General features: G+C 42.9%; 2 protein-coding genes across 13 annotated transcripts in view; both read right to left on the bottom strand.

Annotated features, from left to right (window-relative positions):
- Positions 1 to 2,247, bottom strand: part of lmf2a (lipase maturation factor 2a) — a 6,841-nt gene extending 4,594 nt beyond the window's left edge. The window contains exons 1-5 of the mRNA XM_017406170.3: positions 2,047 to 2,247; positions 1,211 to 1,464; positions 1,088 to 1,116; positions 342 to 535; positions 60 to 238 (exon numbers count right to left, since the gene is read on the bottom strand). Coding sequence (XP_017261659.1) covers positions 60 to 238; positions 342 to 535; positions 1,088 to 1,116; positions 1,211 to 1,464; positions 2,047 to 2,140 — 750 coding nt within the window. The 5' untranslated portion in view covers positions 2,141 to 2,247. The remainder of the gene's footprint in view (positions 1 to 59; positions 239 to 341; positions 536 to 1,087; positions 1,117 to 1,210; positions 1,465 to 2,046) is intronic.
- A 549-nt stretch (positions 2,248 to 2,796) lies between these two features.
- Positions 2,797 to 12,043, bottom strand: part of c2cd5 (C2 calcium dependent domain containing 5) — a 25,853-nt gene continuing 16,606 nt past the window's right edge. For 3 of the 12 annotated variants that reach the window (XM_025003679.2, XM_025003678.2, XM_037978172.1), the window contains exons 13-28: positions 11,382 to 11,493; positions 11,195 to 11,274; positions 10,706 to 10,892; positions 10,459 to 10,623; positions 9,151 to 9,291; positions 9,000 to 9,063; positions 8,861 to 8,922; positions 8,670 to 8,768; positions 8,491 to 8,580; positions 8,308 to 8,386; positions 7,655 to 7,747; positions 7,170 to 7,202; positions 6,739 to 7,074; positions 4,705 to 4,898; positions 4,475 to 4,621; positions 2,797 to 4,381 (exon numbers count right to left, since the gene is read on the bottom strand). In XM_025003679.2, coding sequence (XP_024859447.1) covers positions 4,259 to 4,381; positions 4,475 to 4,621; positions 4,705 to 4,898; positions 6,739 to 7,074; positions 7,170 to 7,202; positions 7,655 to 7,747; positions 8,308 to 8,386; positions 8,491 to 8,580; positions 8,670 to 8,768; positions 8,861 to 8,922; positions 9,000 to 9,063; positions 9,151 to 9,291; positions 10,459 to 10,623; positions 10,706 to 10,892; positions 11,195 to 11,274; positions 11,382 to 11,493 — 2,005 coding nt within the window. In that variant the 3' untranslated portion in view covers positions 2,797 to 4,258. The remainder of the gene's footprint in view (positions 4,382 to 4,474; positions 4,622 to 4,704; positions 4,899 to 6,738; positions 7,075 to 7,169; positions 7,203 to 7,654; positions 7,748 to 8,307; positions 8,387 to 8,490; positions 8,581 to 8,669; positions 8,769 to 8,860; positions 8,923 to 8,999; positions 9,064 to 9,150; positions 9,292 to 10,458; positions 10,624 to 10,705; positions 10,893 to 11,194; positions 11,275 to 11,381; positions 11,494 to 12,043) is intronic. The other 9 variants (XM_037978180.1, XM_037978171.1, XM_037978179.1 and 6 more) reach the window with 7 other exon arrangements.

Here is a 12,043-nt window from a genome sequence, read left to right as displayed (position 1 = left end):
CGCAGGCGGGTCAGTGCTGTGTTTCACGTCTGAGCCGGTTGAGTTGAGTTTCGACTCACCTGCATGTAAAAAGCGCCGAGTCGCAGCCTGCGCAGCGGACTGAAGAAGAGCAGAGGAACAGGGATCTCTATAACAAAGGTTCCCACCACGCTCAGCTTCTGCCACCAGACTGGCAGCTGGTGTGCAAACCAGGCTAAAGGCGTGGGGATACACTGAGTCTCATAGTGATACGTCAGAGCTGTTCCACACAGGAGAGGGGGGGGTGGGGGGTGGGGAATTAGAGCAAATCAAGTTCTGTTTATTAAACTCAAGTCAAAAGATAAATTCTTTCTACTTTGTACCTGTAAGGCCCCACCATGTGGGACACCGTGACGTAAGCTTCACCACGCCAGAGGCAAACATCAGCCGGAAGAGCAGCCAGCGAATCAGCCAGAAGGTCACCCGATCGTGCTCCCGGACCGCCCGGGACCCCCTGATTAATGTCAGAGGAGCAACGAGGACACAGAGGAAGCCCGTCTCTAACAGCAAGTTGTCCCTGATGGGAGAGGAAGAAAATGTCAAAAAGGAGAGATGAAACATGAAGATCAGAGTCTAAAACGTTTGCAAAATATCTCACAAACCACTGGATGAATAATGAAACTCTCAGGCAGTGATCAATGAATGTAGATTTGATTAACTTTTAAGATGGCCACCACAGCTAAGCAAACAGAAAAATAGCTATAAGTGGTGTATAATTTGGAGTGTTTATCGCTGAGAGTCATTCATAACTTATCCTATCAGCACTAACTGACAAATCTGGTTTTAAAATGTATAATATCATTTACAAAGTTTGACCGAAACGGTTTTAACTCCATCTATTCTCATTATAAGATGATTTTAGTTTGAAACTTTGGCGGGAAAGCCAGCGGGAAAGCCAGCGAGCGACATGCTGCACGCAAGGAATGTTAGGTATTTATTAACTACACTGATGTCTGCAGTGCCGTCGCACAGCAGCAGAGACAAACATCACAACCACGACGAAACAACATCCAAATGTTTTGCAGAGATTGTGCGTTAATGACAGCTATATATCTTGTTAAACACTCACCACTGGAAGTAGAGAAAAACCTGACCCACCTGTAAACAGAAAACAAAACGTTTTAAGTGAAGAAAAGCACGGGGGTGGGGGGTGTAAAAGGACAAGACAAGACAAGACAAATCACAAACGCACTTGGTACAGAGACAGGTACAAGGCCCAGAGGCAGAAAAAAAACAGGCTGTCTCTGAAAGCCTCCGTCAGCATGGCGGCGAGGCTCAACGCGGCGCCAGCGAGACACAGCAGCTCCATGGTTGTCTGGGTGTCCAGGCCGAGCCGGGGTCCCAGCCACAGCAGCGTGGGCGAGGACAGCATCTGTTCCAGCAGAGGCTTCCCTGTGTACCGCAGCTGCCAGCGGGCGGGAAGCAGCCCGTCATTCCCATACAGACCTGGACACAAACAAGCAAAACGTATAAACAGCACTAAATAATGAGTCTTTCAACGCAAACTACCACGTGTTTGTTTACCTATGAAAATAGGTCAAACGTTGAACTTATCAGCCATATTTGTTTCCCTATGACCATCCTAAACGCAGGTCATTCATTTGACTCAAGCTTACATGAGCTTTTCAGCAGATTCAGCTCTTTGTTTACATTGAGCGTGGACCCGCATTTCAGAATTCCATTTAGTACAACTGGAAAACTACAGGAACAGACTCTTTCAAACTGCACCACCTGATACAGCTCAGGATGAACTATTTTATGTTTGATTTCGTACTTTGCAGTGAGTGGCTTTAAAACTACAAAATGCAATGCCAAGTTCAATAATAATAATAATAATAATAATAAAGGCTACATGAATTTAAAGTATGCTGCGGGTTGTGTTGAGTCTCTCGAGATAGCGAGTAAAGTTAGCCCAAATTTCCAGGCAGTTCCTCTTCAGCTGCACAGAAAGACTGAGCTCCAAGTTTCCAGCTAACAAGCTAACAAAAAGAACCGTGGAGTTAGCCGGGCAGCAGTCACCAACCTCACCTGGTATCTGCACGTACACAGAAACAAAAGCCCCCATGTAGATGGCCGCCATGCACCAGAGGAACATGCGGCGAGGCTGAATTATTTCCCCCATGTTTGAATTGCTGCTGCTGCTGCTCCTCTCTTCCGAGGGAAGGAACTAGAAAAGCGGGACTCGGTCGTAAAGGGAGACACGTAGCGACAAGACGGCTGGTAAATTCGCTCCAAAGGCCGCAAGATGGCGCTGCCGCTCCTTTCAACGCCAGTGATGCGTTCACGTTCCATAGGAAAAAAACGACTCATCCGCCGTTCACATCTTATTCTAATTTCAGTTTCACTCTTAATTGAATTGTAAAGAAATTCATCTATTTTTTCTCAGTCTTAAATACTTATTAGGGAAAAAAACTAACTTTTGTTTTATTATAACTTCCATTTACTTTTAAAAAAAGGACAGAGGGAAAAGAGTTTTACTAATCCTCCTCTTATAATTTATGTTTTTATATTTCTAACTCTTGCCTGTGGTGTTTCCACATTTATAAAACTTTCTTTATGTTAGCCGTTGTTATATCCTTTAATAACGTATTGCTGTTTAAAGCAAACTTCTATGTGGTTTCTGTTTGTTTCTTTTCCTCTATGATCAGATGTAAAGCACTTTGTTAAAAACTACTGGATGAAAGGTGCTTTATAAGTTTGATTTAATTTGATAAACGTCCACAGAACTGTTTGCAAACATTGTGCTAATGTGTTAGAAATTAATTAAAGCGAGACATATTTGGCTTGAGATGAATTTATTGTGCATTTTAACAGGCAAGCATACAGATTCATGGCAATAAAAACTGTCTGCATGCTGACAGCAAAAAGCACTGAAATATATACATTCAAGTTTTAGACAAAAATACAGAACAATGATCAGCCACTGATCACACACAGATTAGGAGTACCACTATATTTCTGACACACTGCCTTAAATCAAATATTTTCTGCGCAGGCAAAGTAAGTAGGATTTTTTCTTTTTCTCTTACAAAAATACAAAAAATCTATTTTGGACAACATTTACAGTTTATTTTTAGGTGGCATCGATACTGGAAGATGCTTCTTTAAGCGCTGGAAACATCAGCAGCCACTCTTGTAACGTGAACAAACTACAGAGAGGAAGAAATTTGACACAGTTTGGTGTTTCATGAGGAGGAGGTGAGTTCAGATCAGCTGATGAAGGAGATCTAGGACCATTTAGACACCAAACCTCATGATTTAATTAGATCTGAGACTATTAATCTGAAATTACCCCCCCAGCCGGCCTCTTTGTTGATATAAATTTAACATTAAACCATCACCATTTGCCCAAACATCGAACTAATAATCCCATTACATTTAAAATTTCAAAATAAAAGCAACAAAAATGGTTCTAATAAATTATCGTAACTGGAGCATGTTAATGTTCTAAATGGGAGGTTTTTGCTTTACGTGTCACACCTGTAATCCAGGCCTTTTTCGATGCGTGCCAGTAACTAAACACAGAACAAAATATCAAAACGAAAACCAAACTTAAATGTCACTTTGACACTTGTTGGAAAAAGAAAAAAAAAGTTTCTGTAAGTTAACATCTGAAAAAAATGAAATAAAATACTGACAGCAAAAATTAGACATGAGAGACTTGGACACCAGTAAACATTTTCAGAAAAAAGGAGAGTTTTTACATCTGGAGGTTTGGAATCTGGCTTCGAAACGCCGACCCCAGACTGAATTTTATTCTCCTTTAAAAAATTCAAGTTCTTGACGGAGACTTCATACAGACCAGAGCGAGACCACCGCAAGATTTAGTCTGCATTGAAATTGTTTGCATCCCTTTTAGCACAGAAATTTAAACTGGGTTTGATTTGCAGATGAACAGGTCAGTTCTAGCTGCCTACCGTGTAATTAAAACACGAAGGGATGGCCAGGATACTGCAGCTGTGGCGGACGGCTGTAATACAAAGAAACAGGGTCCTTTGGCTACTTTTATTCTGAAAAGGTTGGACTCTTAGAACCACATCAAGATCTCTTCCAACTTACAAACCCATTGGGCTCCTATATGAACACGTGCTGCAGGTTTTTGGGATTTATGTGTCCGGAGTTTTGAATGTTTTACAGATCTTTAAGGCAAACATTACCTCCTGCTTCAATTTGGATGGCTAGACTTAAAGAGAACTTCTCCACTCTGACAATGTTTCCTGCCACAGTGAGACTTTCATTGTCATGTAGCCCCATCAGTTGTGCTGCAGGTCTGTCCAGAGTTCATCATTGAGGTCATCTGCTCCTGGTCCGTCTCCCTGACGCATATAACTGCATCCCCGCTCACGTTAATGAGACACTGAGCCTAAAACGTAACACAAACAGAAAAGATTTTAAAAAAGTAATTAAATGTTACGTACAGATAAAGTTTGCAGAATCTGTAATGTGATGTAGGTACCTGGTTCTTGTTTGGATTCTCCATTAAAACACAGTCTTTCATGCTGTAGGACACCACCGCATTGCCACCCAGAGCTGCGACGTGGGCTCGAACCATTGCAAACACCTCCGCGATGAAGGAATGAAGGAAGCCGCTGACCCCGCCTTCCTGCAGGGAACGAACGCGCTTCACGTTAACTGGAACGCAGCCAGGGGGCTAACTGCAGTGTGCTCGTGACGCCCAGTCAGTACCTCCCGTAGGGACGTGGTCTCTCTGATGAAGAACATGTTGATGATCCCGAGGTACTTAATGATGCGCGTCCCGGGGAGGAAGGAAAGCGGCGTCATCTTCACCGTGGTCACCGAGCTGCCCCCAAACGACCGGCTGGAGCGCAGCGAGCGCGAGCGGGCATCGGGCAGCGGGCTGCAGTGCTCCAGGGACGAGACTGCAGATTCAGTGAGAGCAAGCAGAGGCGCCAAAGGAGACGGGAGAGAGGCGGAAAAGGAAAGAGTGAAGAAGGAAATTCAGGCACCAGAAACCACTTAAAAAAAACTGTAGAAAAATAAAAAGCTGATCAACTTAGCAGCACAAACAAATGTTATTGCTGAATGCCGTGCAAAAATGCACTAGTTAGTGATTTCACAGGAGTAACATGTACAATTACAGGTAACCCCAAAATTATTCATAAGCATGAGGAATTCTGACTTGAGTCAAATATTTTACTTGACCAATGAATTTCTAAGTGATGTAAGACAAATGATTTTTTTTCTTTTTACAAAATTAAAACCAATAGTGTCCAAGATTATTGTCCAGTGTCCTCCAAACCTTTGAGGTTGAACACGGTTTATCATGTTTATCATGTTTTCTGTTGATCTTTTCACCTCTCTTGCTGTACGTTTCACAATTTTGTCTCAGTGGAGTTCCCACTGCCGCCCACGGTTCAGTCATTTCCTGCAAACTGTTTTCTTTTCCAGTTTAAATGTAGTCTTATTTTCATACGATGCAGGCCAAGTGTCTGAGATACACAAAAGCTGTGATTTGGCAGGCTTGTGGCAGTATGTTTTTTAACACATATATACATCAGGTGGTCTTTTACAAGATTAAAAAAAATAAATACTTGAGCCGTTGCCACACTAAACCTTGGAACAAGAAATCGACCCAAAACATACAGCTAAAGTGTGAAAAAATGTTTAACCAAGCTGAATCTTAATTAGAAACAGAAGTGGAACGACAGCGAGGAAACCTTAAAGACCTTAAGATTAAAGCAAAATTAATGAAAACTGTGCATAAATCTTGTGAACAATTATAAGAACTGATAAGTGGAAGACGAAATGTTTTCCACTGACTCCTAACATATGAAAAAATCAGTCAGAATTCATCTTGCATATAAAAAGTTTGGCGGTCACCTGTCGATGTGTTAGAAACACAAGACTCCGCATGCAGTGGTGTTAAATGTGAAATAATCAGTCGGAAAGCGTGTGGTGCCATGCACGTCATGCAAACAGACAATTAGACGATGTCTGCAGACAGACAGACAGACCTGGGCACAGCTGTTTACAAGTGTGAAAGTACAGTTTTTATAGTGGAGTACATGAGAGGAAAATTCTGTTGTTTGGCATTTGTGACTGTGGCTCAAGACATGGAGACGGACAGAGAGAGCTATGAGCTGAGCTGAGCACATGTACACAAACCAGAGTGTGAAAGATGCTCCATTGTAGTATGCAGAGTTACCTGATGCAGTTTCCATCCGTCAAAACCAGGAACCTTCAAAGCCAAACACTTACACATACTGTGCACAGGACTGAAAATCAAACTAGCTCCTGTAGAAGAGCACCGCTTCCCCCCCCTGCTCCCCACTGCCTACCGTGATTATTAACAGAATGTGGGCGATAAACATGAGAAGTTTTAGCATTCATACCCTTTTCTATTAAAATCATGTCACGTTTTGTTAATTCGGTGATGCAAATGCGGTGCAAAATTAGAGAAATTCTCGAGGAAAATGCTGCAGCATGCAGGTCTACATGAGTGCAAAGAGGATAAAATGCAAAAAAAAAAAAAGTTATCCGCCTTCTGATTGGTCGTCGTGATTACGGGTTTTTAAAGCAGCTGATTGTGATCCCTCCGGGTGTCAACTTTCACACTCCAGCTAAAAAAAAAAGCCAGTGCTCAGTTTTACAATGCTCCACCCACCCCCGCCGGCATGCACTGAGGGGTGTGTGTGTGTGCAAGTCAGCGTGTGCGACACTGCTCGTGAAACGGTGTTCTGTATTTGTGGGTATGATCACCAGAGTGTGCTAGAGACTGTGTCCTCCTACTTGTCTTAACTGATCCTCGTCTTATGGTGTGAGCTTTCAGCCTAAGCAGCTCTAGCCAGGTGCTGCATCTGTCTGCAAAGGAACCGTAATCAACGGAGGCAGCTGGAAAAAACACACACACACACACACGCACACACCGATCCACGCGCAACCCACACCGGAAAGAAAAAAAAAACGCACACACAAACGCAAGAACAACAACAAGAAAAAAAAAAAGAAGAACAAACACGAAACACAAAAGGAAAACAAAACAAACGAACAGAAAAGAACAAAAACTGAATGAGGTTGGAGAGCGGTTCAAGATAACTGTTCAAGACAAAAAGGATGAGAAGTCAAAACAAGACAGTGTAGTAGTTTGGATGGCAGGGAGGTGGGGGTAAAACAACAAGGTGGGGGCTTACCTCTGGTTGAAACACTGGTATTCTCTGGGACACCTGTTATACACACACAAACATTATGATCTACTTCTACATTTGGCAGGGAAAAAAAAAACAACACAGGATCAGCAGCAATCTTTACCACAAAGCTAACCCAGCTCGTTCCTTAGCTCTAACCATCAGCTCAAATCTACGTGGTCTGTACGTGAAACTCTTCGTCCTCCACCTGGAAACGGAGCCACGCGGAACCAAGAGCATGACACTGTCATCTACTACCACAGAGAAACTAGAAATAGCGGCACATGGCACGGCACTGTTGGTTTACCTGCTGTGTGAACCATAACCAGCTGAGTATGGAAGAGTTTTGCAGCTGGGGTGAATAAAGAGACTGTCCCTGAGGTGTTAGTGGAGGACACGGGCAAGGCTCGTTAGTGAAGCAAGGTGTAGGAGGCCGTTTAGGAGTAATGAAAATAATAATAATAATATTAAAAAAAAAGAATAAAGCATACCTGAAATTTTGGAAGACGGCTGGGAGCTGGTGGACGATGAGTCAGCGCACAACTCTAAAGGAAACTGCAGCTGCTCTTCGGTCTCACTGCCACCTGAAAACACATCATTAAGCACAGCTTTCTAACGGATTCCTGACAAAAAGACACCATGCTTACAGAACGGATTATAACGCCATAATGCCACTTTATAGAGTTTGGCTCATTTCACATAATCTGTCAAAGGAAGGACTCTTACACCTTAAATCATCCTGCTAAGCAACTCCAAAGCAACTTGGAAAAAAAGAAGTTTTAAGCAAGTAAACTAGTGTCAAAACTGATGCAAGGCTGTGACAGTCAGAAGACAACGGCTACATTTATAAAACCACGAAGAAGAAACAACACATGAGCTGGCTGTGCCCCAGAGAAATTGAGAATTTCTTTTATTCAGTGTCACTTGCTTTTTCTCATTAAACAGCTAATGAGTCGTTTTGTTGTTTTGCTATATTGTCGTTTTGTCTAAACTAGACACTATCTACATGTCGTGACTATCAGCCCACATCAGCCACAATATGGCCTCTTTGTAGCTAATATTAGTGTTATGACTAGAGGAGTAACATCAAAGTTTGTATGAACAAATACAAAAAAGACAAGAAAAAAGATGAAAGATGACAGACCTTTTATGATGGATTTCTCAAGTGGCTTCTCCTGATTCTGGTCTTTGTCAAACGTCATGGCAACTGCGGTCACTGAGACCTGGAAGGAGTGGGGGGGGGGGGGGGGAGTACAAAGACACAAATACGTAAGTATTTTTCCTAACAGTTATGCTTTCAGGCTTGTAGTTACCCAAAACGTCTCACCTGAACAAGCTCTTCTTCTGGCACCGCTACAGTGAAGTTGAGATGACACAGACAGCAGGGAATCATGGAGCGCAACTTGAAGTAGAAGCTCTGAAACGAACATGAGAGGAGCAGAGAGTAACTTCACTATTTAAGGAACGTAAACGTGGCTTAGGTACAGATCAACAGATATTTCTTACCTTTAGCAGGTTCTCACAAAGGTCAGTGAATATCTTGTTTAAGCCTTGGTTTGTTAGGTTGGTGTTGCTCAGCCTAAGGACTCTAACTGATGTAAACATCTGGAACATGTCAGTAAAATAACAGTTTAAACTCACAAAATGGCTACAATATTGTCCAGGGTTCTGTTAGTATGATTAAACTGCAGTTGCACCTGTACACCTGAAGTCCAGTTGTAAATCCCAGGCATTGTCTCAGTGTTGCAGCTGTAGAAACCTGAAAACAAGAGACATGAACACAGTTAAAGTGCATAATAATAAATTATAACCGCGACAGAAATATATGGAACTAACCTGAAGGTGGAGATGCATCAGTGAGGAGAGAGTGGATGTCCTCCACGGCGTCTGTGTCGTCAATCTATGGGACAGACAGCAAACAGTAAACAGTTACAGGGTTTTAACAGAAGTGAGAGCAAACGGGTGCATAGGTTTGAATGTAAGCTACCTCTAAGACGAAGGCATCCTTTTTGCCGTGTGACAGATCCAGTTCTGAGAGTTCGTCCGAGCTTTCTGAGTGGGAACGGAAAAGCCTGGATCGCTGCCTCGGCTCGGGGATGGGAGAACCCACCCCTTCCTCTGTCAGCTCCTGCCAGCAAAGAGACGCGAGTGAGAACTGGACCACCGAAGCTGTCCACGCCTGTCCCGACTCCACAGACTGTCAATTTACTACATTAGTCGCACACTCACACTCACCAGGTGCAGCTTTACTGATACAAACACTCACAGAACATAAAAATACGCAGGTGAGAACAGAACTGGGTTGTGGTTATACGACAAACACATTACAGAAATCTGTCGTGTTAAGAGATGTTACACAGAAACAGAGAAGGTGGCCTAGTAATGGCATTAATTGAGTGACAAATCTGCCATGCTTTGCTGCGTCTCACAGCTAACACCTGGCATGCTCAGTACCATGTTTGTGCCGCAGAACACCTCGGGGTCCAGGGCAAATAATTTCTTTGATGATCGGAAAAAAACAAGAGTAATCAATTTACTGTGATTCGAAAAAGATCAGCGCACACAGTCTAGAGCATTGCAAGCAGTTAAACTTTGAGGGCTTCTTTTTTTAAAGCAGATCGTGGTCAGAAAGTCTTCTAAGCTTGATGTGCATTTATAAAAGCTGTTCAGGTCATTCATGAAACGATCAGAGCTGCTTCTTTGTCCAAGAAGCTGTTGTGTTTTACAGCAGACTGCAGACTGTGGAGATTTGCATGTGCACGTTTTAAAACTTTATAATTATTATTATACTTCAACGTGATTGAACGTCACCCCTTAGCTTTTAATACCAAAATGTATGTCCACTTCTATCTAAATGACAACTTTGAACACTCGCCCTCAACTTTGTTATATAATAAGTACATGCAGCCTGAACTGTTTACTAGAAAATAACGACAAGGGAATAATTAAAAAAAAACGCACCACTTACCAAAATAAAACCAAAACAATTGACTATAATAAAGTATTTCATAATAACAACCATTATCTCTAGATATTTCTTATCTGTCACTGGAAAACAGCAAATAATGAATGTATTTAATTAATAAGTGACAGACTTTTTAAAAAATATAATTATAACTTTAAATACTTTAATTGAAACGGTTTTGTTTTGAAGTTTTGTCCATGTCATCTACTTCAAACTAACAGGAGTTTTGATTTTCCCAGCAACACGTTGGCTGTTACACCGTAGGATCTCTGCTTCGCAAGAAAAACCTGAAAAAACAGAGAATTTATTTCCTCAAGATGCATATCTCACCGGAGGGTTTATTTGGTAGAGCTCTTTGCTCTTGGCGATGGTGTCATTGATCCTTTTCTGGATAGTGGAGATATGCTGCTCGTTGTTCAGGTCACCGGGGGTTTTCCCGGCAATCTGGATTCCTCCCGGTGCAGGCAGAGCCGTCAGGTACACTCCCGTAGCGGACTGAGGAAAAAGACAAACTTTTAATGGATTGGGCTTCATCGCACAATTTATTTATTAATTTCTATTGTTATTTCAAACTTACAGCAAGACCCAGAAGCATGTTTTCTCCAACGCTGATCTGTATGCGCAGACCAAACAGAGCATTCATGCTCCTCAGTTTGAGTTTGTTCATCAGCTGAGTGTGCAGCTCGTACTCCATGAAAGGAAGCAGGTTTGAGATGGCCGTTGCGTTCACTTCTCCCTGGGCTTTCTTCTTCAGACGACACAGTCTAGAAGACAATGGCCACTGACATTTAAGGTATCCCAAGGAGATTCCTTAGCATCACTCACCTAAACAATCTTTGTTTATAACTGAGCTGAGATAAAGAGAAGAGGAACACACTCCTGTGAGGTGTGGCTTTCAGCCATCAAAGAAATATTAGATACCTTGGGTGAAAAGTGATTTAGCTTACTTTAAAATAACCAATACTCTTTAAAAATAATTTTCAAAACCAATAAAGTGCATATCAGTGCACCAAGATTCCCATTATTTTTCAAAATGATTAGGGGATTGTTTTTTGAGGTGTATTACCTGGCCTGAATTAGGCAGCCTTTTCCTGTGACGGCTCCTTCTGGTGGTAAGTCAATTGTTGTAAAAAGGACATCAGGAACCTTGAAAGAATACAAAAATATGTTTTCTGTTTGACCAAGACAAACTAAAAAGTCAGTTATACCTTAAACAAGTTCAACACTTCTTCTTACTGCACTGTACATTCTACCTTTTGCCGTCTGCACTGGTAACAATACGCGAGCTGTGCAGGAAATGGCATGTTCAGCTCATCGTATGGGATGTGACAGAAGCCACAGGCTGGGGGTGACGGCTCCTCAAACCTGCCAAGGAACACAGACAACATGATATCAGCCTCTGATATCTGAAACCCTGAGGAGACCCTAACCCTAGCCCAGGGCCAAAAGGCCCTAACCCCTTTAACCCTGAGGAGACCCTAACCCTAGCCCGGGGCCAAAAGGCCTCAACCCCTTCAACCCTGAGGAGACCCTAACCCTAGCCCAGGGCCAAAAGGCCCTAATACCTTCAACCCTGAGGAGACCCTAACCCTAGCCCTGGGCCAAAAGGCCCCAACCCCTTCAACCCTGAGGAGACCCTAACCCTAGCCCAGGGCCAAAAGACCCTACACCCTTGAACCCTGAGGAGACCCTAACCCTAGCCCAGGGCCAAAACGCCCTCATTCCTTAAACCCTGAGAAGACCCTAACCCTAGTCCAAGGCCAAAAGGCACTAACCCCTTCAACCCTGAGGAGACCCTAACACTAGCCCAGGGCAAAAAGGCACTAACCCCTTCAACCCTGAGGAGACCCTAACCCTAGCCCAGGGCCAAAACGCCCTAACCCCTTCAACCCTGAGGAGACCCTAACCCTAGCCC

This window comes from Kryptolebias marmoratus, linkage group LG11, assembly GCF_001649575.2.
Source record: "Kryptolebias marmoratus isolate JLee-2015 linkage group LG11, ASM164957v2, whole genome shotgun sequence".
Taxonomy (NCBI): Eukaryota; Metazoa; Chordata; class Actinopteri; order Cyprinodontiformes; family Rivulidae; genus Kryptolebias; species Kryptolebias marmoratus.
Note: the sequence above shows the minus strand (reverse complement) of the source record. Positions and strands in the feature narration are given on the sequence as shown.